General features: G+C 44.3%; 1 protein-coding gene across 2 annotated transcripts in view; it reads right to left on the bottom strand.

Annotated features, from left to right (window-relative positions):
* Positions 1-11,541: 11,541 nt before the first annotated feature.
* The window catches only part of CYTH4 (cytohesin 4), a 44,889-nt gene continuing 31,142 nt past the window's right edge, over positions 11,542-25,288 (bottom strand). For both annotated transcript variants that reach the window (XM_048499106.1, XM_048499107.1), the window contains 5 exons: positions 23,252-23,363; positions 22,333-22,409; positions 21,092-21,163; positions 17,212-17,366; positions 11,542-13,133 (listed from right to left, as the gene is read on the bottom strand). In XM_048499106.1, the coding sequence (XP_048355063.1) occupies positions 13,061-13,133; positions 17,212-17,366; positions 21,092-21,163; positions 22,333-22,409; positions 23,252-23,363 (489 nt within the window). In that variant the 3' untranslated portion in view covers positions 11,542-13,060. The remainder of the gene's footprint in view (positions 13,134-17,211; positions 17,367-21,091; positions 21,164-22,332; positions 22,410-23,251; positions 23,364-25,288) is intronic.

Genomic DNA, 25,288 nt, shown 5'->3' with positions numbered 1-25,288 from the left:
GCTGCCGTTCAGCCACACGGCCACACCCCCACCCTGCAGCAGCAGTGCCTTGTTGTCACTGCTCTGGGGCTCTAAAAGACCCATCACCCGCTCCCCACCCCCAGCAATCCCTCTCGGGCTCATCTCCCCACCTCTGCAAGGGGGCAGGGGGAGGCAGGGGAGGGACCGCAGAGGCTAAAGATGTTATATTTGTGCTGTATGGAATCTACCAATGTCTGTACTGCTGAACATGCGATACAAACTCCACAAATACTGGTTCTTGACCTCAACTGCAAAGTGAATATCCATTATGTACTTGTGGGATATACATGCATTCACTGTAACATGTGAACAGACTAAATTCTGGCCTTTTTGTCAACATAAGTGGGCTTGTTTTGCAGCAAGGCCACTGGGACTAATACCTGATGTATAATTGATCATTTCAAGGGGAATTTTGTAATGTAATTTTGATGCAATTGGCATATTTATTGTATGTCTTCTTGGGTCTTCCATGTGATAGGCAGGGTAGACAAGTATTTTCATTCATTCACTCTGCCCTTTACATTATTTGTTGCTTCCCTCCCCTTCATCATATCAGCTTGTCTTTCTCCATCATCTTCTGCTCCTCAGCTGTTACCTTAATCTCCATTAGCATTTAGGCCCTGCTTACACATGAGTTGCCTGGCAGTTCGGAAGCTCTGCTAAATTTCTCCTAGGAAAGGGAACAACATTAGCATGCACCTTTTCCTCTATGGACACAACCACATCTGATATCTATTGGCCCCACAGTACAGCAAGGCAATATGCCAACAAATGTCTTTGTGTGTATTCTTCACAGTGCTGCACAATTGCTCACTGCTGCCTGACTCAGATAGGGCTGAAGTCAGCTTTTCAGGAGTTAGGATTCAAGAATATTGGTCCCTCAATAACCAGTTAGATTTTAGATCCAGTAATTTAGCAAAGTGCACAAGGCTATCATGCACGGGAAAGCCCCATCTAATCTCTGTACATGTCGGGAACAAAAATAACTCAAGAGGTTTTTTTTTCTGTTCAAACTAATATACTACATTTATTGTAGGAACTCCATTTCTGGATAGGATAGACTACATACAGTTTCCTAATCTTGTCTACCTGGGATGGAGGGAGATACAGGACCTTTGTCCTGCCCTCATGGTAGCAAGATGGAGAAGTGTGCATACGAGTGGAAGGGTGAGAAGAAGCAGGAAAGAAAGATGTGTCCCTGAGTGTATCAGTGTATACATCAAAGGGATAGTTCAGAGCATCAGAGAAAGGCTGTCCAGTGCCTTGACCCTTCTCTCTGACTCTTTAGTCAAGTCCCTCTCTGAAGTCTGAGGTTAAGAGACAGTTCAAAGTCCTTCACTTCCAACATCAAGCTCAACAGGACTTTGGAACGAAAGCAATCCTGTCAGCTCTAGGCAGATCTTTCCTTCCTTCCTGTTTTAAACCACCCCGCCCAACATCGCTGTGCTCTACACATTTTCACTCATGCTGTGTTTTCCTAAAGAATCTTTGTGCAGACATTCGTGACTAATGCACACAAGGCAGGGATTAGGATCTCCTAACATTTACACAGCAGCCCACGTGTATTCATTCAAAGTTACTGATAATGCATAGGGAGGTTTGCAGAGATGAGAAGCCCTTGTGCACAGGGCTATTCAGAAGAGTGGGCCTGAGGGTGCAACATTCCTAGCTGCAGGTTATCCCAGGGGCTCCAAAAGTCAAGAGCCCAGCTGTCTCATTTTGCTGTTAAGCACGTAGTCAGAATGATGCTTGTAAGTCTATGTCAGTAGCTTAAAACTTGGAACTCCAACAAAAGCTAGTATCCTCTTTAGGACTTGCCAGAATCCCTTGATGGATCATGGATCTAAAATTACAGAAAATGATCTCCAGCAGTAAGAAAGCAATTGCTGTTTCCAGTTAAGCAAAGTGCTCGCATTTGGCAAGTGTCTGCCACCCAGTTCAGACATGAAAGAGTTAAATGTCCATGCTAATTAGTTAGTGAGGTCAGAGTGTTTGTAACCAGTCTATTGACTAGCTATTGGAGAGCTGACCCGGCATTGAATACATGCAGATGGTCACCTAGCTAGAAATAAAAAAGGGTTAACCTATGTTATGTAGTATAGCAGTAGGTGCAGTATATAGCAGTAGCAGAAGTGAGTAATGCCGAAAGAGTAATGTGAGATTAGAGTAAGTTAGCTCACAGTTAGCGTAGACAGAAAGCAGTTTCTTGTTTTTCCTCCCAATGTAACCTTTTTCTCCCTTTATACTGAATAAAGTTTTTTCTTATAACAGCAACTGACTCTGCGTTCTTTTTGCAAATCTTCTAATCTACATCACAAAGGGTTAAAATGAGAGAATCTGGAGACCCGTGGAGAGGCTTTCCCCCTTAAGCACTGATGAGTTCCTTCCTCTCCTTCCCCAAATATATGTGTACTTTAGCTACTGTTTTTTTCTCTTACTCTCCTTCTTAATTTAGTGTTTCTTTAAATGTATCAAGGGAAGAAAGGAAAAATCCTTGACTGGGGTCCTTGGTAGCTCTCAGCAACCTGGCTTGTGTGAAGGCCACTTTGGGTGGGTAAAAAACAGGAGGCAAAGCTGGCAGTCATAACTCTGATTTCCCCCAACACACATTCATTCGTGCTCTCTGTGAATCTTCATACAGGGTCATCTGTAGTTATGTCTCACTTTCCAAAAAAGCTACTTGCTAGATCTAATCAAAAAGCTAAGCAAGTTAGCTTAACCTTCTACAGGTTTGGCAAGTGCTCCACTCCTTTGCGACTCACGTAATTTGGATCAGGCTCCGAATCAGGATCAACAGTGATGTCTGGGGCCCAGAGCTGCTCACCGGTCTCTCCCCCATCCCCACCTCACCCTACTCCCATCACCTCCATTTCCTGATAACATGCCCTACACGTCTCTCTATATTCAGCTAACGCAATCTTTGGCTGGCCTCCCAGCTTCAATCTCCTTTGCTGGCAAATGATTTCTAGAAGCCTTTTAAAATGTATTATCTTTCAAAAGAAGAGCTGATAAACAGAGGTGGGAGGGGAAGGTGCAGGAGGGACCGAGCTGAAACCTGCCATATTCCTCTCTTTATGCCCATTGCCTTCTGGCCTTTTATGAAGATATATAGACATTTATTATGAAAATAAATTACCAGCTGCACTCAGAAGTCCTTGATAGAAAAAAAGCCCCTTGTGTCAGCCTTCATTTTCTGTCTCCGAGCACGCTTGCGCTCCTGAGCACAGACAGAAACATGTTAGCCCAGCCAGCAATCTATCAAATTTACTATCTGACAGCATGTTGCGTGGTCGTATATGGGAGGCGTATGTGGCTAGTGAAGCAGTGGGGTGGCCAATTGGCCAGAAAAGCATGGCCTTTTGGATTCTAGAGTCTTTAACCAAGGTCTTATATCCAGAAATCAGGATATGAAGCAGTATATGGGACAGAGACGAGCACACAGTCACCTGCTAATTACAGCATATCCAACTGTTGTTAAAGAGACAGAGATGTGGTTGAAATCTGGCAGCCCTATGAGCAGCAGGCAAGACTGTGTCGACCAGAGTCTGTTTAGGAAAGCCGTAGTGATGTCTGGTGGGAATGAAATGTTATTTTTGAGGTTTGTGGTGCATAAAGTAAACAGCCTTTAGGAGGCAGTAGAAGACAGTTTTTATCCAGGACATCATTTGATTTATATTTTTCTATTTGTTAGCTGTCATAAATTGTGGTTTTTAAATTGAGGTTTTTAAATGTATTTTTATGGCTATTGTTTTGTTTACATTGTAAACCACCTTGATTTCCATAATGTAGAAAGGCAGCTAATAAATGCTTTAAGTAAACGATTGACATAATAATATGATGGATAGACCGGGATGTTCAACCCAAAAGCTGGAGTAGGCAGAAGCTAGTGCTGTGGTGCTGGCGGCAGGTGAGGCTTTGCTCTCCTTCGAAGAGTTGCCAACTCCAGGTTGGGAAATACCTGAAAATTTGGGGGTGGAGCCTGAGGTGAGTGGGGTTTGCGGAGGGAGGGACTTCAATGGGGTATAATGTCATTGAATCCTCTTTTCAAAGCAGCCATTTTCTCCAGGTGAACTGTTTTCTGGAGTTCCAGGTTGGGATAACAATATACTTCTGGCTCATCTTGCTTGTGACCATTGGGGAGGGGGGAGGTTGAAGTTCTGCCCTTTCAATACCCTGCCTTTGGCTGTGGTCCACCCCCACCCCAATGGCCTCAGTTCACATAGTGCATGAGCAGAGATTAGTGGATACTCTCACCCTCCATCTATTGGTTTTCTTTCCTGTGTAGTCTGGAGAAGCCAGCTGAGAACACGCTTAACAGCTTCTCTCTGGTTCATTTAAAGCATACTCCACATGTCTGTCCACAGTTCCCAGCCTCTTGTGCTGGTGCTTCTACTCCCAAGAGGTAGGAGCGGCTTCTGCTGCCATTGCAGCTCCACCCCACCTCTGTTCCCTCCTGTGCCATTTCAAGATGCCTTTGATTGGTGACCTGTTTTTCACATTCCCAGCAGCTGCCAATCAAGGTGATTCAAGGTGAAGGAAAAGAGATTCCACCTAAACATTAGGAAGACCTTCCTGACCATCAGGGCTGTTCGACAGTGGAATTCACTGCCTTGGAGAGTGGTGGAGTCTCCTTCTTTGGAGGTTTTTAAACAAAGGCTGGATCAGCATATGTTGGGAGTGCTTTGATTGTGTGTTCCTGCATTGCAGGGGATTGGACTTGATGGCCCTTGTGGTCTCTTCCAACTCTATGATGCTATGATTCTAAGAGAAATTCCAATCCCTGCACATTGCTGGCAGTTCTCTGCAGTAGTGGTCCACTGGAACTCCTACTAATTTTAAAGGGCCAGGTCAGACCTGCTTGATAGGAACCCAAATTCAACCAATGCTTAGCTTTTTCAGTGTGAGCAGTGGGGAGCGGTAGTTATTCCCTCGTGGGGAGATTGCTTGTTTTAATAGTCCGCACTGATCGTTCGATGCCTCTTCAATAGAAACTAATTGTAAGGAGAAGGTGGCCTGGAAGGCGGGGGAAATCTGTGTGTCTGAAAGATGTCAGAGCTAGAAGAAGGTCACCCTTCTCCCCAACCCAGCTGAAAGAAGGGGATGGGTGAGGGTGTATTTGTGTGAGGAAACCAAAGCTGGCAGTTTTGAAGGCAGAGGAAAGAGACACAGAGAGCAAAACCTGTGAGTTAGATGAAGGTGAAGCACCTTGGAATGCTGCATCCTTCTTTCCCCCTTCCTCTTGGGACTGATGTGGAACTGCAGATCTGCTGCCTGGCAGGAAGGCCTCTTTGCCTCCACTTATGTTCTGCTTATATATTTGTAAGTCAAGCAAATATTGTAAAAGCTCTGTGAGTCTCCAGTGCACTCTCATTCAGAGGAAAGTAAGCCTGGCACCGTTGCCTCTGGAACTTGTTACCGCTTAGGGATGTGGGGAAAGTGGATGAAGTACTAATAAAAGAAAATCCAAAATTACTGCAGCCTAACCAATCCCCGCCCCCTCCTCAAATTGGTCACATACTCAGTAGGATTAGACAAAATAACTTCTGGGTCAGAGAATGTATTTTACACACAACCTTGGTCCTTTAGAAATTTGGCAGTGGCCTTCGCAAAGGCACCAGGACTCAATTCAGACCCCAGAAACAAAGCAGAGTTAATCTCTCCCTCTTTCGTTTCCTCCATGTGCCAATACTGAAGACAGCAGAGTTCATTCCAGTGCGAGGTGACATAGGAAAAGAGGCACCTTTGCAAACAGAGGCCCTCCTTCACCCCCACCCCCCACCCATAACTGGGATTCTTAATCCAGATTAAGGTGTGATTAAAGATGGCAGGTTTTGGGAGAAAAAAATTAACCTTGTTAATGTGCTTGCCTTCATTCAGCCATTGGGACTGACTGGACTTGGGTAAGGCTTCCTTCTTCAGTCTTGGCATGTCTTGTAAGGAAAGGAGGGAAAGAGCCAGCACTTGTGCTCAGCAAGGGACCTTCAGCACCAGGATCCTTCAGACAGTTCCCCAAGAGCCTGAGATTTACTGTGGCTACTGTTGCTTCCCATGGGTGGGACAGGGAGAGGGGCAGGCTCAGTGCTGGCATCTAGCCCAATGTGGGGCTGGGCTGTCCAGCTGCCAGCATGAGCAAGTGCCATGCATGGAGGAGGTGGGGTTGTGGCCTTATATGGTCAGGCCGGGCAATCCCGTGCCTCTTCTCGCCCAAGCACTAATGGCTTCTCTGCTCTCTTTGTGGTGTCATCTGGCAGCTGTTTATCAGGCCACGGGGAGCAGTGGAAAATGACTTTTTTGCTTAGTGCCTCTAGGCAATGGAAGGAGGCCCGAACTGAGCTAGATAGCAGCAGCAGAGGAGGAGTTTGGGTTTATACCCTGCTTTTCTCTCCTGTAAAGAGATTCAAGGAGGCTTACAATCTCCTTTCCCTTCCTCTCCCCACAGCAGACACCTTGTGAGATAGGTGGGACTGAGAGAGTTTTGAATGAACTGTGACTAACCCAAGGTCACCCAGCAGGAATGTAGCAGTGCAGAAACAAATCAGGATCACCAGATAAGAACCCGTCGCTCATGCAGAGGAGTGGGGAATCAAATCCGGTTTTCCAGATTAGATTCCACTGTTCTTAACCACTGGACCTCATTGGTTTTGTGTTCTATACTGTTCTTATTTCATTGAGTAAAGGAAGTGATGTGATAAACTAGGAAATGTCCTGTTATCTTACTTTGACATATATTATTTGGCTAGGAACACCCTGTTAATATCAACACACACACTGATTTGAAATCGAGTGTGAAGCAATGGGAGATGTCAGTCTATCTTATTGGGCTGCTAGTGGGATGAGAACTCATGCACTGAGTGGGCGTGCTTGCAGCAAAATTAGATGTGGATAGGAAGGACCATGGCTCAGTTGGAGAGGCCAAGATATGTATTAAGAAAATTGAAAGTTCAAATCCTGGCATCTCCTTTTATAGGATCTTGGAGCCAAATGATGCCTGAAATAATTGGGATTTGTGATAGGATCCTCAGATGCTCATCCATTCCAAGCTCAGAAAGCAGCCAGATAAGGGGATTGTGGATTAGGGCCGGGGCAAGAGAAGTTCAACTCCTTCATCTCCTTTCCCGGAGAGAAGTCCCCACATCCAGATTAACCCTCCTTCCCACTGGTTGTGTTTACAAGTTAGGTAAACAGATCTTTAGATCGGCTCTAAGGTTGCCAACCTCCAGATGGGGCCCAGAATTACAACTAATCTCTAGATTTATAGAGATTAATCCCCTTGCAGAAAATGGGGGCCCCAGAGGGTGGCCTCTATAGCATCGTCTCTGTTGAGCTCCCCTCTCCTCCCCAAACTCTGCCCTGCCTGGGCGACACCCCCAAAGAATGTCCAAGAGTTGGCAGCACTAATATCCTGTGTTATGTGTAGTTTGGCCTTAAAAGAGCAAATGCTGGGAAAGACTATTCTAGGTTCAAGATCCTGGAGGGCTTCTGTCATCAGAGTAGGTGGCACTGAGCTAGATCAGTGGTTTGACTTATGATAAAACAGCTTCATATATTCATATGAACAAATGTAACAGTAAAGCTGATATGCTGTATTTTGTGCTTATGTGAGATGTGAACAATGAGTTTTCTTGTCAAACAAGCTCTTAGAGATGAAAAATGCCCTTTCACCCTCTCTCCTCAACTTTCATTTCAACCAAGAATTGCTTGCCGAATGATTATTCTATCTCTCTGTATCAATTTGATCTACTCAACAGATGAACAACCTCTGTCCCCCATTGCTTTTCGCATCCTATTAGCCCAGGCCTCACTTGTTCCTGTTACATACATACACACCAAATGACAGATAAGTAGTAGTCCTATCCATCCTTTTTTTCATTGTGTCTCCCTCATGCGGTGATGGATTCTTCATTGTTGGAGGTTTTTAAGGATCGACTGGATGCCTGCTTGCCAGGGATATTATAGTTGTAGTTCCTGCATTGGCAGGGGTTGGATTAAATGAGCCTTCCAACTCTGAATGCAAAGCTCCACAAGATCCATATCGTGACATCTCAGTTCCTAGATCAGACCTGTTATCTGTTTCCTTTACAATATGGCTTTTGACCTTGTCTTGGTACAGAAACTATTTGATCACCTTAATCTATGATCTCCTCCAGTCTACTGATGAAGGGAGAATATCCATGTTGGATTTCTTGGACCATTTAACAGCTGTCAGTACCATCAGATATTATATCCTTCAGGATCATCTGACAAGGATGGTTCTTGGTGGAGCAGGGTTGAAATGGCACTGATCTCTCCTGAGGCGCAGATTTCAAATGGTGGTGATGGAGAATTTCTATTCTGTCTCTTGTCCTTTGGCTTATGGAGCTCTCCATGGTTCCATCTTGTCCCCCATGCTGTTTAATGTCTGCTGGGAGAAATAGTCTGGAAATCTGGAATACAGTCTCACTAGTATCGCTCTCTTCCATCTAATTCCAAGAGGAAGTGGAATTGCTAAACCAGTGCCAGGAAACAGTGAAGGGCTTGATGAAAGGTGATCAAATTGAAAATGAATCAAGCTTAATTCAGGCCAAATGGAAGTGATATGTACTGGGTTTAAAGCTGATCTGGAAACAGATGTTCAGCTTGTTTTTGACAAGGATGTACTTCCTCTAACAATAGGTTTTCATGCTGGGAGTATTCCTACAGAAGTGGCAGAGGTGAGTAGGTATATTTTCTACCAGTTTAGGATGGTGTGGCATCTGTGGCCATTTCTGGAGAAGGCAGACCTAACCATGTCACACATGCCTTGGTAACATCCAGAATGGCCTCTACATGGGTTTTTTTTGCAGTTAGTTTGGAAACCTCAGTGGGTTCAGAAAGTGGCTGTCAGAATATTCACTGGAATTTGCCACAACAAGCATGCAAAACTGATTTTCCATCCACTACTTTGCAGGCTCAGTTCAAGTACAGTTTTAAAGCCTTTAACGACATGAATCCAAACAACCCAGAAGATTTCTTAATGGTTATGGTCTGTATTGTCGAAGGCTTTCACGGCCGGAATCACTTGGGTGCTGTGTGGTTTCCAGGCTGTATGGATCCTCTGAAGATGCCAGCCACAGATGCAGGATCCTCTGAAGATGCCAGCCACAGATGCAGGCGAAATGTCAGGAGAGAATGCTGCTAGAACACGGCCATACAGCCCGGAAACCACACAGCACCCAAGGTTATGTTCTGTTTTATGGTGTGTCTTGATTATTACAATATATATTTTTGTGCCTTTTGACAGCTGTGCAACATGCAAAAATTCACCAGGTAAAGCATTTCTTGCCATAGAGATGCAGAGATGGGGGAAACTTCATTGGTTGAATTTCTGCCTGACATGCTGCTGCTTATTGACTTGTTGCCCTTCAGGTGAGTGTGAGCCCTGGCAAAATGACGCTTAGAAAGTCAGCGTGCCTTGCAGTGGAAAGCAAGATTTGGAAGTGGATTTCATTCTAGCCAGAATGAACTTTGAAGACAGTTTCTGGGGAGGTGCAAAAGAACCACAAGTGGATTGCTGTACCCTTAAGAATAGACTCTCATTGTGCAGCTTCCAAAGAATCCAAAACCAAGCAGCACACAGACATTCCGAAGATCATCTGGTTGGGTGCCAGGCTGGCGAGCAAACTGCTGGCGTCGTCCACCTTTCCCATATATTCAGAGGATTCATTTCCAGATGAGCAAAATGTTCTGACCCTCCCTCCTGTTATTACCATGCCTGGAATCCTCAGGGATTTCTACTGCTGTGCTTGTGGGAGGGGCGGCACTTTATTCCCTTGCCAGAGGGAGGCCCATGACATGCGCTAAATATATAAGGAATAAAACAAAATCCTGAGTGCATCAATCTCATTACAGGAAAGAAAAACCCGCACGCTACCATCATTAGGAGAAAACCTCCATGTTCTTCCTTGCAGGTCTGCACGTGCCTTGACTTGCAGATACATCCTCTCTCTGCCTGTTGGAATTAATTCAACTGCCCTGTTGCATTGGCAGAAGAAGAAGGGGAAAAAAAGGTAAATGAACTGGCTGCGCAGTGCTGGCTGAAGATTTCCTTGTGGACAGAGCCCCCTTCAGGAAGAAAGGTGAGAAATTCCAGCTGGGAGGGATTGCAGTTCAGATAAGGAGGGTGGATAAGGAATGTCAGGGCACTGGAAATGGTACTATAACAAACTAGAAAGAGCAAGCAACTAGGAGATCAGGGTAAGAGGAAGCCACTGAAAAAGAAAGAGGAAGAATTCCCAAGGTATTCAGTGTATGTGAATGTTGTGCTCTCTTTCTCACATTTACTTGTTCTATGCCAGGTGTCTGCAACCTGCAGCTCTCCAGATGTTCATGGACTACAATTCCCATCAGCCCCTGCCACCATGGCCAATTGGTCATGAACATCTGGAGAGCCGCAGGTTGCAGACCCATGTTCTATGCCCTTCACATAATAAGCATTATGAGCAGGGACAGGCAAGGCTGAGACATTTGGGGTAGCCTATGGGGCTTCTACAGGGAGGCAACTGAGGAGGCAAGAAACATAAAACACCAGACTGCTTGCATAAATCAGGATTTGTTTTGTACATCTTGCTAACTCGCCATAATTTGTTACATGACAACATCTTGACCTCTGAATGCATCATAGATACGCCACTATTTTAAAAATAAACAGCCTACACCTAGGTAACCCAAACTCTGCAGCGAGGAAAATTGCAGTGTGCAATTTGTATTGATCATGCGAACGGAGCAGAGTGGCAAAATGTCTTGCTTTCAGATAACCTATCCAGGTTTGAACAGTTAGATTCAAATCTGGTAGCACCATAGAGGCCAACAAAAATGTGTGTGTGTGTGTGTGGGGGGGGGGTGTTGAGCTTTCAAGAGTCAGTTCCCTTCGTCGAATATGAGATTTTGTATCTTAAGGAAGGGAGATTTGACTCTCAAAAGCTTATACCCTGAAACTCATGTTGGTCTCTAAGGTGCTACTAGATTCTAGTCTAGCTGATCTACTGCAGACCAACACAGCCACCCTCTGAGAGTATATTCAAGCTTGCTAGTTGTCAGTCAGAGAAAGAGCTCTGCAAGGTTGTTGCAACCCCATGCTGAACACCAGAAGTCTTACCTAGCAACCTCTACATTGCTGCTGCTGCTGCTGCTGATGTTATTTTAGCTGGCAATTCACACATACCAACAAGTCTATCATTTCTGCCATGAGGACACTACATTTATTTCATTTTAAAAAGGCAGAAAATCCTAGGAAATTCCTAGTGCAATCCTAGATGCAGTTTCACCCTCCTATGCCCATCTGCGACTGCCTTTACACTCTGCTAAGGATGACACTGTCAGTTATGTGTTCCTTTTTGCATTCGTCCCCCCGCCTTGAATTTTCATGGAATTGGAGTGTATAAAAAAGGCTTAATTATGACCAATATGATCTCTCACATCTATAGAGTTTTAGTGAGTTTTACAGTGCTTCTCTTGTACGTCTCACAAAAATCCCCTTTGGTTGGACAGTAAAACTCCAAGTTCACAGGTTCAAAGATTTACTCAAGATCTCTCAGGGAGTTCGTGGCAAAGAGAGGATTTGAAATGGAGGCCTAAATTTAGGTTCTTACCCTCCAGGCTTCCTTTTCTGCATCCTTAAGTGTTGTCAAGCTAATTTAAAACCAGATAGGTGATAAATATGACCAATAAAATTATGCAGCTGGGACTCATTATTATAAAGAATGAGAACCACAGCAATTCAGCATGCCGACTGCTTCTGTTTGGTGTTGATAAAACAAAACCAGTCTGAAAGTGGCAAAGGCTGTAAGATGTTTTTCCCCATTTTTATTTTTTTCTAAAAAATTGGCATTTGTCCATCCTTTAGGCTTTGAGCGTGTGTGTTGATGCATTAGACATTTTTGCATCCCTTTGCTTTTGAGTTTTCAAAACATCATTTTTTATCATTCTGTGCCAACTACCCCCCCTCCCCAATTTACCATTTATATAGCATTTCTGCTTCACAAAGAGCTTTACAGAGTAGTTATCATGTTTGCTCCCACTGAACCAGGATATTTCTGAATGCTCATTTCACAGATGAGAGACTGAAGCCAGCCAATAGGGAACGAGTTGTCTGAGGACATGGCGTGAGTTGTAACAGAAATTGAGCTTGAATGCAAGCCTCCCAGTCCAAAATTCAGTTCTTGATTCACTGGATGGGTCTGTCCTTTAAGTGTATTACTAATCCCTTGACTAACCGCTTTCCCCATCGGCTTCTGCATTGATGCGGCAGCCAGCTCAATGAACGTAAGAACTGCCCACTCCCTGAATTGTCATTTTAGAGCCAAGATGGCTGGAAGCTTCTGTCCTGAGAATCCACACTTCAGCATTAAAGTTGCCTTGGTTGGCAGCAGTTCACACTTTCAGGCCCTATGAGCAAATAATACAGAAGTGCTTCCTCTTGCCAGACCCCACCACAGTGCACCATGTCCCTTTACTCCTCCAGGTGACCTCTGCCCTTTGAATCAGAATTCAATGATTCCCTCATTCTGTGCGACATACTAGGGAACACTCCGATTTGTACAATTATTTAGGAGATCCCAGAACAAGCTGGAGAGGATTCCACGTAAGCAAGCTTCTCCCGCCTCATTGGGGAGTTGAATGGCCATCCACTCACAGACATGCTGGTCTTCTTGTCTCAGTTCTTTAAAATATAAAGACATGGCAGCTGCATCTCTTTCCAAGTTCCTTCTGATCTGCTGATGTAGACCTAGATCCACGATCAAGGGATCACAAGCATCTAACCCTGTTTTGTATGATGCATAAAATGTCAGGGGATGTTCAGAAGCTGTTACATTTGTTTTCTGCAAATACAAGAGAGCCGTAATTCCTGAAAATTGTGTCCGTTTCTTCAGATTCTGGCTCTGGAAATAGAAAGATGTAGTCCAGTTCACCAGTCCTATTCCTGTTTCAGACAGGAAGCTGGGGTACCACAAGTTTCTTCCTTGAAAGAACTCTGAGGAAGTCTTTTTCTTAAAGTTAAACATTAGGAAACTAAGACGGTAGATCATTTTTTGTTGGCAATCTTTTTCTTACGAGCTGCAACTAGGTCATAGAAAGGATCTCGAGTAATGCTGGTTCTGGAATAAGGGAAAAAAAACAGAAGAAGAATTCAACATCCTTGCAGGGTCCACAGAAGTATCTCAGAACTTAGCTCAAACACACAGATGAACAAGAACATCATGCTCACCAGGTAATCAACACAAAGGTCTGAAGGAGAATAAAGTCAGAATGAAGGGTCATGCTGTTGCTGAAAAGAGTGTAGAACCAAGGCCTTTCCAGAACCATAAATGCTCTCATGTGAAAAGTATATTACATTTCCCCCCCAAGTTTCTGTAATATTTTCTGGCATTGTAACTTCATGAAAGCATGTGGATGAAATATATTGCCAAACAAGCTGCTAATATTCTATACTTATCTATTTCTCCCAACTTCCACCACTGAAAGATTCCAACACCCATGATCCCACAACTGTCGTTAACAGTTAAAACACAATACTCTTCAGTGGAGCCAGTTCACACATCCAATGGCAGGATTATGACATCACACCTGTGGTATAATGTCCCTTTAACAGGAGCAATCTCCTAGCACAGGTGTAAAGTATTGATTACTCTAGTATTTTCTGGGCAGTCAGCCTCATTCTATGTGTAGCCTTGAAGGAAGCTTTTCAAGACATTAACAAACTGAACTGTTTGCTGTGTAGGATGCCTGAATACTTCATAAATATCCTTTATGCCCTCATCTGATATAAAGATACTGCATGGTGTCAGAAGTTGGATGTTACATATACAGGATGCCTTTCTTCAGCCTGAAGAACATGTGTCTCACAAAATACATTGTTATTCTGACTAATATCTTCCATATCCCCACTGGACTATACTATAAGGCTCATCACATTTCACATCAGGTTCTTTAGCAGATGATGCATCTGAGATAGAGAATACAACATTCCAGTAACAGATGTTTTTCAACATTCCATCAATGCAAATGTGGTTACCTCTGAGCATCTTTTGTCTTTTAAATAAGCTGTTTCAACCATCCCATTTGATTGTGAGTACCCTGGGCTACTAAAACATTGCTCAAAGCCCCAATCACGAGCAAACTGCTGAAACTCTCACGTAGCAAAATACATAATTTGCTATCTTAGGAATGCCACAAAGAGCAAACACAGCCTTAAGGTTTGCAAGCATAGTTCTTGCAGTCTTATCAGGTAAGGTCAATACCTCTAGATACTTTGAAAAATAATCTATCACAAGAAGGAATGAGGAGGAGCCATATTCGAAAATGTCTACACCCACCTTTTCTCATGGAAATTCAGAAGTCTCATGTGTCTCTTTTTGATATTTTGGTGCAAGACATGCACACACAGAACAGTTTCCAACAATTGTTTCAACACATACAATACATTAACCCTCTTACCCTAGCTTTACTTCTCCGCGTATCCTGATGTGAATCATGAAGCTGAGAAAGCATATTTCACCTTTGGGGCAAAAGAATAACTACCCTTTCACCCATATAAAGAATACCATCTTTACAGAATAAAGAATTCTTCACAGACCAAAATGGCCTTGCAATGGGGAGGGGGGGAGGAGATCTCTCAAATACTGTGGCCGTATGTGCCTTTTAAGGGCTACTACCACTTGATATTGACAATCTTGACTTGTGGCTTCCTGTATAGTAGCTACTCCTTCTGTGTGCATAGCTATTATACTGAATTCATATACTACTGTCTCACCTTCTACCAGTTCTTCATCACTTACAGGAGAATCCACAATAGCTTATGATAATGTATCAGCAAGGTAGATGGGGTATAGACTACATTAAGTTAATACCTCTAAAGCTGTAGACGCATACACTGCAAACGAGCAGGAGAATCACAAACTCATTTTTTAAAACATTACTTTGAACGGTTTATGATCAGTCTGAGCTAAAACAACCTTATGAAACACATACTGATGGAATTTTCTCATTGTATTCAATTGAGCAAGCAGTTCCTTCTCTATCTGAGCATAATTTTGTTCTGATGAATTAACTGACCACAAAGCATAGGATACCAGCCTATTCTCCTGAAGCAAACATGCTCCCAGGACATATTCTGACGCATTCGCCTGCACAAATACTGGTTTTGTACTATCAAAATATTGACGTAAAGGTGCCTGACACAACTGCTGTTTAACCATTTTAAAGGCCTTCTGATGTTCTGGTATCCACTGAATAATACATTATTTTTCAACAAATTTCTTAAAAGTGCAGTGAGCTCTGACTCCCATGGAATCAACTTTGGCTGGTATTGCCCGGTTCCAAAGAATCTGAGAACAGTGTCTATCCTGCGGAGGTGGCATTTCTCGCCTTAATCCCTAGTTTCTGTGCATCCAGACAAATGCCTACACACACATGCCTGAATGTTCTAAGCCCTTTTCAGTCGCTACAATTTTATCACTTAAATCAGAAGAGAAAAAAGATTGTACCACACAACATCCTCCTCATATCCAAGGCTGTTATTTCGTGTGAATAGGGAAGTGGGTATATTTTCCAGCTTTGATATTCATGAACACTAATTGGAATTCCTGATCATTCATACCAAACCTGGAAAATACACATTGCCCTTTCACAAAAAAAAAGAAAAGAAAAGATGACAGCACATATAGGGCTGCCTACAGGTCATACATTATCCATTTACACATGGGGTTTTGGGCACCACATTTTAGTGACTAGATGGGTCTTTTGGTGCATATGGATTTATGTATGTTGGTGATCAGGACCCTGATGAATTAGTGATCAGGACCCTGCAATCATGTGGAATATGTACACACATTTGTATAGGTGCAGGGCTTGTTGCAGGTCTTTTTTACCTATACTATGTACTTCTACGCATCTATACCATGTACTTCTAATCTGCACAACCCTTAAATGCTGAATTATTTACTTAAACTACCACCTCCGCACAATGGACTTGATGTGACTTAGAAAAAGAAAACCATAATCAATAAAAAGAACAGTTGTTGGCACGAAATCAGTCATTACATTACGACTCTGAAAAATAATTGGAATGCTTAGCAAAAAGCTTGTCCAAATAGATGCATCTGTATCCACATCTGAAAGAGCCAGAGAGGGTCCACATGGACTTCCAAAGGGAAGACATTTCTGAGAATGGGAAGCTACAGCAGAAAAAGGTCTCTGGCTGTCTCCCTTATGGCAACTCTCCTTATTTCACTTGAAGGAGGGAACAGCCTGTGATAACAGCCTCAGCATCCAGGCAAGACAATAAAATAGGAAGTGGTGCCATAAACACTCTGCTCCCAGACTATAGAGTTTATCAGTCAAAACCAGCATTTTGAATTGGGCCTGATAACCGGCAAAGATCTTTAAAGCTGAGTGATAATTTGTTGATAACTGACTCTAGGCAATAAGCAGGCAGCTGCGCTCAGAACCATTTAAAGTTTCTAGCCCTACATGTAGCACATTGCAACAATCTAATCAGGAAGTGATTTTCACTCAGATCACTATTGCTGGATCCCACTTTGATGATGGGACACAGCTGGAGAACCAGCCCCAGCTATAAAAAAAAAGTTCCATGTATTACAGTTGAGATTTGTAAGTGTGGATTTCATTGCACTCCACACTGCACCAGAAACTACTTATCCCATCCTGTATAGGCTGTCTCCCAGTCTCCTGATCAGCTACCAATCCAACCACCAGAATGTCACACTTGTCCAGAATAAGCCTCACTGAATGAGAATAAGCTGAATAAGTTTCTCATTCAGCCTGCTGCCATACACTGGGAGCAAGCCCCGCTGAATAACGTGAGACTTCATTATGACTAGAGCTGCTTCAGACTGCTTCTTTAAATGAGGGAGCAGCCAGAACTTGGCAATCCAAAGACCACAGATGGTGGATGGGGAATTGCGTTTCATCATAAGATTGATCACTTGCCCCATAGTTGCCCAGTGATAAGACAATCAAGTAGTATGTGATGGACATTGATGCCCGCCATTAGATTCACATTAGACTCCCAATCTGTGACTGGAAAACTCCCATGTACTTTATTCCTGAGCGTGTCTCCTTGGAAGAATACATGCCATGCTGTTGCTGTCTGGTCCCATAAGATCAATACACTCCTATCTCCACAGAGGAAGCCCTTTCACCTTCTCCCCTTACCTGATTGCTTCAATCCATAGGTCACGCTCCTCTGGCAAGGCGGCTGAGATCTTGTAAGACTGGTGCTTGCCTTCAACCACCTTCCCATCCCCATCGGTTTTGCAGGCTTTGATCTTCTGGCCCTTGCAGTTTTCATTAAAAAGCTCAAAACAGTTCTAAGGGGAGATAATTGAAGAGGATCAGAGCATGAGTTTCAGTACCCTCTGTGTGTGTGTGTGTGTGTGCGTGCGTGCGTGCGTGCGTGTGCTGTAATTAAATATGCCAAGGCATTATTCATTATATGTTCACATATTCATATGTAATAAATCTCATATGATCCAATGCCAAGGATGCTAGAGGTCTTGAAAATTATTATTTTCATGACACTGACTGACTCTTTGACCCTGGGATAATCACCATCCATAATATCTTACTACTGTGCATTTAGACTGCAGCTTAGAGGGTATTTGCAGTAGAAGCTGCAGTTTAATTGATGTGTCATATTTATGACTTGACTTCACACAACAACCTTGTTAGGTAGGTTGAGCTGAGAGGTGACAGCTTGCCTAAGATAACCCTCCACATTTTCATATCTGAGTGGCAAAGCTAAGCACTCTAGCCATCAGACTATGGAGGTTTTGTTTGTACAAGATCTTATCTCAAGAAGATTTTAGAATTTGAGTGATTCCAGAATGCCACTCAAAAGAGATCAAGTTAAGCACATTAGATTGCAGTAACTCCTGTGTAGGCTTACTCAGGAGGAAGTCCCATTCAGTGTGAGTCAAGGAGTTTTTATTTAACGTAACAGGTCTACTGAATTATGTGTAGTATAGAAAAAGGGAACAGAGAGAAACTGTTCCTACCTTTCCTGTGGCACTAGAGTTCAGGGTCGTCCCATGAAACGGATTGGTAATAGATTCAGGACAGAAAGGAAGGAAGTACTAATTCATCAGTGGGGAATTGACTTGTGAGGCTCACTGCCACTAAATACAGTGACGGTTGCTTCCTTAAATGGATTTAAAAGGGAGCTGGGCAGATTTATGGAGGGACTAGTTTATCATTCAGCATTAGGAATAACAACTAAGTAGGACTTCTAAGCCCCGACTTGGATAGCTCAGGCTAGCCTGATCTTGGCAGACCTCAGAATCGAAGAAGAGTCAGTCCAGGTTAGTATGTGGCTGGGAGACCTCCAAGGCATACCAAGGTTGCCATGCCGAAGAAGGCTGCGGCAGACCACTTCTGTTAAGTCTGATGTGTTGAAAACCCTACTGGGTGACTTGACAGCACTTTACACAAACCGGAGCTCTACATTCAGAGGCAGAGTGATGTACGCTGCCCTGAACTCTTGGGAGTTGTCCTAAATACAAATAAAATAGATCACTTTTCTAATGCAAAATGGCATTACTGGTTTGAAATCCTTTTGGGATCAGAGGTGGCTGCCCACCTGAAGGGCCCTTCTATTCCTTATCCTTAGCAAGGATAATCCAGCCTGATGCCTTGTTAACATATATACTCAAAAAGCCAGAAAGTTGGGCAGTTTGATGTCAGCTTTGTAAGATAATCTTCACTGCTTCCATTTTCTCCTCTTTCCCAGTAATTTCCAGAAAGATCTGGCACCAAACATGATTTGAAATCCTATTACAGCAACCGTGTCCCTTTCTGTCAAGCCTACTTTTAGCTAAGCTATCAAGCAATCTGGGAATCAATCATGCTCCACTCTTTGAGAAAAGCTGCTCGTAGGACTCTTTTGTTCTTATCTTGAACAGTGTAAGCTTTCCAATGAGACAATCCCAATTGAAATGCTGTGAAAGGGGGTGGGTTCTCTCAAGATCCGAGTAGGCAGCATCAAAACAATCACCAAGGGCTGCTTCCCAAACTACTTCCTTAAACTCAAGTATATTTTCGTGGTAATACTCGTATCAGAAGATCCATACATGCAAACGTAATTTGAAAATGTCAGGTGCTTGCTTTAGGACACTGTAAGTTTCTAAAATGGGATTTAGAAATCTTCTGTTGTCTCAGATTTGTTATAGGTGTCCCTCAAGGGCAGAGCAACACTAGACACAACATCATCCTTGCATCCACCACAGGGATGCTGCCATCATTTTAAAGATTAAAAGTGATGATACCTCCCACATACACCTTTTCAGGTGCTGAAATAGCTGGGGGGACAGGAGGATGCTGTCAGATCTAGTTTGGTTCAGTGTGCACTGAATGAGCAGAGGCAGAAAGAACAGGATAGGGCTAGTCAAACAAGTCCTTCCCTAAATGCTGAGCTTTTGCTTGAAAAAAGTAAGTCTCCAGTCTAGGACTCTGCTTTATGGAGATAGAACGAAAAACAAGGCAACCTTCTAGCTAATGACTCAGCAAGAAATATGCCCGCTTTAGCCTCTCTGTGTTCTGTCCAGAGGCGCCAAGGGGGGAGGTGCGAGGCAATCCGGGCATGCGCCCCTGCCAAGGCATGGTGGGGGTGTGGTGGGATGTTCCAGGGATGTTCCGGGGGCGGACAGGGGCTTGGAGGGGCTCAGGGCGCACGTACGCACCAGGCACAGTTCCCCCTCACTCTGTCTCTGGTTCTGTCCAGTTAGGGGAAATGCACAGGGATGACAGACAAGCCACTTGAACACGTTTTAAATTAAAATTACTTTTTGTGGTGTTAACATTATTCAAATGACTGAAGGTGCATACTAGACAGCAGTTTGTATTTTGCGTTTTGCTCTTTCTCACCAATTCATAATGGGCTCATTTATCGTTCTTGTCTTTTAACATTTCTAAGGCCATAGACAATAATTTTAGCACAGCTAAGGGCCTGAAGAGGAGTAGGGAAGGAGGAGAAACTGGCCCAGTTAAGTATCACTTGATCTACTCCTCCTCCCTGAGAGTTTTGAATAGAGGGCTGACAATTTTTGAAGTTCAGAAATATTGACTCTCTGACTGCTTCAGACTGGAGCCAGCAGAGAGCTCTTGTGACTCAAGGGCAAAGCCTGAAAGAACCTGTTTTGTTAAGGATGGAACAGAAGAGGCAAGAGTGTGGAGGATCCTGGATTTTGTTGAACAAGGGGAAGGAAGAACAGTGATCTGTAAATAAATTATTTAAATTTGGATTATTTTTTGGCTGGCTTCTCATACCACAATATTGGTAACCTCACAAAATACAGTTTTACTGGTTGGACCAGGAAAATGTTTCTGGATGGCAAACATAATCACACATACCCAAAACTAAAGCCAAGGGTTTGTTCCACACGACAGCAAAGTCCCACTGACACACAGTAACTCCCTTGGGCACACAAATTACAAAGTCCCATATTACAAAGTCCTCATGTCCCCTATGATACCAGAGATGAACACTGTGCTCAGAATTTAAGTCCCAGGTGACCATGGCATGACGTGGGGAGAAGGCCTATAGCACACTTCTCCATGTTATCTTTCTGACCTGAATGGTCAAGGTGACATTCTTTTCCCCACTGGAAAATTTTATGTACTGATAAGCTACATGCAGGTTTCCCCAGCAGGGCAAATAGCGGTTCCCTGGGCAGTGGTGGGATTCAAATAATTTAACAACCGGTTCCGGTGGTGGGATTAAAATAATGTAACAACTGGTTGTTTACAAGCACCATTTTAACAACCGGTTCTGTCGAAGTGGTGCGAACCTGCTGAATCCCACAACTGTCCCTGGGCCATTTCAAGTTGGAAGAGAACTGATGAACAGGGCGGGAGGTTTAAACCCCTGGTCCTCACATGCTGCACTCCTAATCCAAACTCACAAATGTGCCCAGGAATTACGTTTTGATCATATAATTCCCAGAATATTTGCTGGATAGGAGGATTTTGTAGCATGCGGCTTGGCCTGGACTGGGGATGAAGGAAATCCTAGTCACAAAGTTAGCAGCAGTTAGCTTACTGGCTTCTTTGGGTCATCTGCTTTCCGAATGGAGAGGTTTTCCAGGGGAATAATCCCTAGAGGCTCCTTATCCTGGAAAAAAACAGTGCAAATCATGGGTGAGTACCTTCCTTAATGTGAACACAATACCAGTTTTTGTGCCTTTCCAAGAGACCTTTGGAGCTCCCCATAACCCTACTCATTGAATGGGAGCTGAGACTGCCATAGAGTGGTGAGTGTAGAGGGCCGTATCTGCACAGCCCGTTTACGACGGCCTGGGGGCGCCAAAAAAGGCGCCCCCAGGCCGCCGTTCGCACAGGCGCCGCTGCTGCAACGCAGCAGCGGCGACCTGATGCCTCTTCCCTCCCCAGGCGTCAAGCCGCCTAAACAACTAACCCTTTAAAGGGTTGTTGTTGGGAGGATCGTCTTCCCTGGCCCGGTGCGAACAGCGCCCGGGCGACTCTTTCTCCTCCCATGCCTGTGTCTTCCTCGTAAGCCTGCGAGGCGTCGCAGCCCGCCCACACTGTCCTCCGACCTCCAGGGGTCGGAGGGCAGCGATGGCGAGGCTGCTGACGCCCGGCAGGCGACAAGGAAGACACAGCAAGCGAAGCTGAGCCGCCCTGCCTTCTGCCGGCCTCCCCGTTGCCTGCTCGCACGCTTGCGTGCGAGCAGGCTCCCGCCCCCACGCCGACGGAACTCCTGCCGGCGTGGGGGCGCGAGGGGGCCGTGCAGAAACGGCCGAGGAGAGAAATGCCACAGTCTCACTGTGGAAGGAACCATCTGCCAAAGTATTATGAAGGGCTATACATTTGTCAATGCCATGTTCAGGCAACTGAGCTCCTGCTTTTACAATCGTTAATCCATTCTCTGCACTCCCCTACGAAGCACAGAACAGCAAACAGAAGTGATAAAACAGGTAGGAGGCAGTGGCTCCTTGCCTGCACACACAAAGCAATGGGGGTCTGAACTCCAAAAACCCCAAACAAAATAAAAAAGAAACTTCAACTTGTGTACTGAACCATTCAGGATCATTTCTCCTTCCAGGGGTCTTGTAGCCTCCTGTGATTCAGGGGCTCCCGGTGGCTGTACCATGTTCCCTACTGAATATATCTGGGCTCAGCTGGACAGGCCATTCAAGCATCCGTAGCTTCAGGCCTGATCTCCTCAGGTTCAAATTCCAGCTGTGAGATAAGGAGAGTATCCTTCTCTCACCCTCTGGGGACATATCTCTTTGATAAGGTCTGTTTTAATGGAGCCATTACCGTGGTGTATTCAAAATAGTACAAGCAGTTGTCAGTCAAGATGAACCAACGCCTCTTCCAAGTCTTCACTCTGCCCCCTACAGGAAAAGGATCAAAGTGGGTTAGCTAAAGTGGGTGAGCTGGTAGTCTCTTTACAAACATGCACAACAACAACAGCAGCAAAAATCTTATACTTCACGGATCTTGTCAAACTGTGCATTTTCAGAAGTGTCCATGATTATTATCTATGCATCCTGCTTGCTCTCCCTCAAAACAGTCCATAACAAGATGGCTGAAAAGCAATACCTACATTATCAGGTGTGCCGAAATCAAATGCTCATCTCTGTATCAAAGCTAATTTCAGTGTGAGTGTGATGTAGCGATGTGCTGCAGCAAGAAGGGTATCTTCTGACAGAATCAAATCCTTGCCCAGCTGTGATATTTGCTGTGTAGCCTGTCTCAGAGGGTTTGGGGAACAAAACTGCATGCACGCACATGTGCGTAAACACACACAGCTATACACCCAAGTCCCTGGGTTCAGATAGAAGAGAATTCTAAATCATGAAGCAGGGTCTCCGTGTCGACTGATCTGTGCTCTGCCCATACTCTGATAATATTATTCTTCAAAGATCTTCTCGAGAAACACATTCTGTTTGCTCTCTTTCCCCACACCACCAGAATACAGACAGAGAACAGGGGCAGCTGAGAGCACAGTACGGCATCTCTCTCCTTCATCCAAGCCAAAGCAGCTTGTGCATTCAGAAAAGGGACTCTCCAGGGAATACACACTCAAGCTGAACGCTAGGGGTCACTGTCACCCCACCACAGAGAAAGGCAGACTGCTGCAGCGGTCTTAAACTAATTAGGAGGCTTGCCTCAGGAGAGGGTTTACTTAGCGCAGAGGGCAGCAGGAAGATTTTCAGCAAAAAACAAGCATTACCTAGTTTAAGGAGCCAGCCTTCCCGACTGGGGTTGAAAAAAGTGTGGGTGAGATCATTCCCATCGTCCTCGGGGATGGAAAACGGTTCGTTCTTGATGCTATCGAACAAATTCTGCCGCAGAGGAAAAAGAATGGGGAAAAGACAAGAAAATCCCTGAGGGTGCCAACTTATAAAGGACATCTCATCAATATTCCCATCACTCCTGCCTACCTGCAATCCCCTAACAATAATCACACAGGCACAAAGCAGGAATTACTTCAGCCCTGTAGTACAAGCCATCCTGTGCAGGGCCATACAGGCACACTGCTTAGATTTACACTTAGGCGCTTTCTAGATGGGGACAGGCTTGTATACAGCAGCAATGAGGCTCTACGTAGCAGGTTTCTCCACATTTTCCTTGCCTCACACTTCTAGCAGTAGCTACCCCCTGCACCAGGGTGGTTTTTTAGGGGTTTTTTTAACTTAGCAATTAAATATTGGTATAATTTTATATCATTCTGCATAACCAGATTCCCCAAATTTCATTTTTTTTAACCAATTCTAGCCCCTTTCATTATGAAGAAATAAAGGAAAAGGCATAATATGTTTGCAATGAAAAGAACCAGAGAGTTAATTAAAAAAAAATGAAAGCTAGAAATTCAGAGAAATTCAGAGAAACTGATAACAGTTTGTTAGGACATTATAACAATATTCAATTGCTGATTTAAAAAACCCCAACCCCCCCCCCCCCCCCACACACACACTCCCTGCCCCCTGATGCCTGCTGCAAGGAGAGAGGCAGGCCATTGCAGCCTTTGAGGCAATCTTTTACAAAACTTCCCAGAAACGCATATTTGGGAAAAATCAGCCTAGGAAAGATGAAAATCCAGGGGGTTCAGAAATGTACCACAATGCGGTTGAGAAGCAGGGGGGAAATGCTTAACAATAGCATTGAACCTGAGGCAAGTAACCCATATGGAAAGGATCATAGATGGAAATGGGCAACTGAAACCTCTCCGTTAATGCTCAGTAATGCCTAGAAATGGGCATGTTAAAAATTAGCCTTGGTCTACACATGTAGCAATTGCATTAAGATTATAACACTTCTCTTTGTAAAAGGTCTACAGCAAATAGGCAGGGTTAATACATAAGCGCATCCCAAAATGGTATCCTTGGCCCACTTAGTCCATTTAGGGCTCTACCATCATTTTACTGCCTGTGTAGATTCAGTCTTAGTTCTTTCTTCCTCTTGGCTACAGCAAAGAGACTGAAATGTATAGGCAGAGCAATGGTCAGGTGGCTTCCTGTGATCGTGGGGCCTTTCCAATGGCCCTTGTCCCTCCTTCCCACCTGCCCTGGCTACCATGAATCCATTTTGTATTTCTGTACCCTCTTCTCTTGCCTTCAACCACACTTACATTTTGAAATCCATGTGTTGTGGATTGGATCCAGTTAACTTTTCTGCCAGTGCAAAGGGAGTGCCCTCTTCTTGCCTCAGAGGGTGCCCTGTCCCCCAGAAGCAGTGTTTTGAGGAGACTGATGGAATTCAGCGGGAGGCAGGAAAGTGTGTGTGTGTGTGGGGGGGGGGGGGTTTACCAATTGCAACCTGGGAAATTCCTAGAGATTAAGGGCACAGCTTGGAGACGGGAAGGAACTCAGCAGGGATGCAATGCCATTGAATTTGAACTCCAAAGCTTCCATATTATCCAGGGGAACTGATTCCTAAAGTATAGAGATCAACTGTAATTCCAGGATATATCTAGACTCCATCTGGAGGCCGGCAACCCAGGCAAAAAGGAACATTATCTTTCACTAGCAGAAACAGAAGTACTTGGTGTGAAGAGAAACTTTGCTCACTCACAAAAGGGGAATGTTGATCTGCTTGTCCAGTACAGTAACAGAACTGGGACTTCTGGAATTTGATGTCACAGATTTGTAAATCTCCTGCTACTTCCTCTAAACTACCAGCAGGAAGTGGCTTCTGCAGACAAATCCAGACTTTATACAGAAAGGGCCATTCCATGCTTCTTATATTAGTGCCATCTTAAGCAACATTC

This window comes from Sphaerodactylus townsendi, linkage group LG06 (assembly GCF_021028975.2).
Source record: "Sphaerodactylus townsendi isolate TG3544 linkage group LG06, MPM_Stown_v2.3, whole genome shotgun sequence".
Taxonomy (NCBI): domain Eukaryota; kingdom Metazoa; phylum Chordata; class Lepidosauria; order Squamata; family Sphaerodactylidae; genus Sphaerodactylus; species Sphaerodactylus townsendi.
The sequence above is the reverse complement of the archived record's forward strand: the minus strand, read 5'-3'. Positions and strand labels throughout refer to the sequence as shown.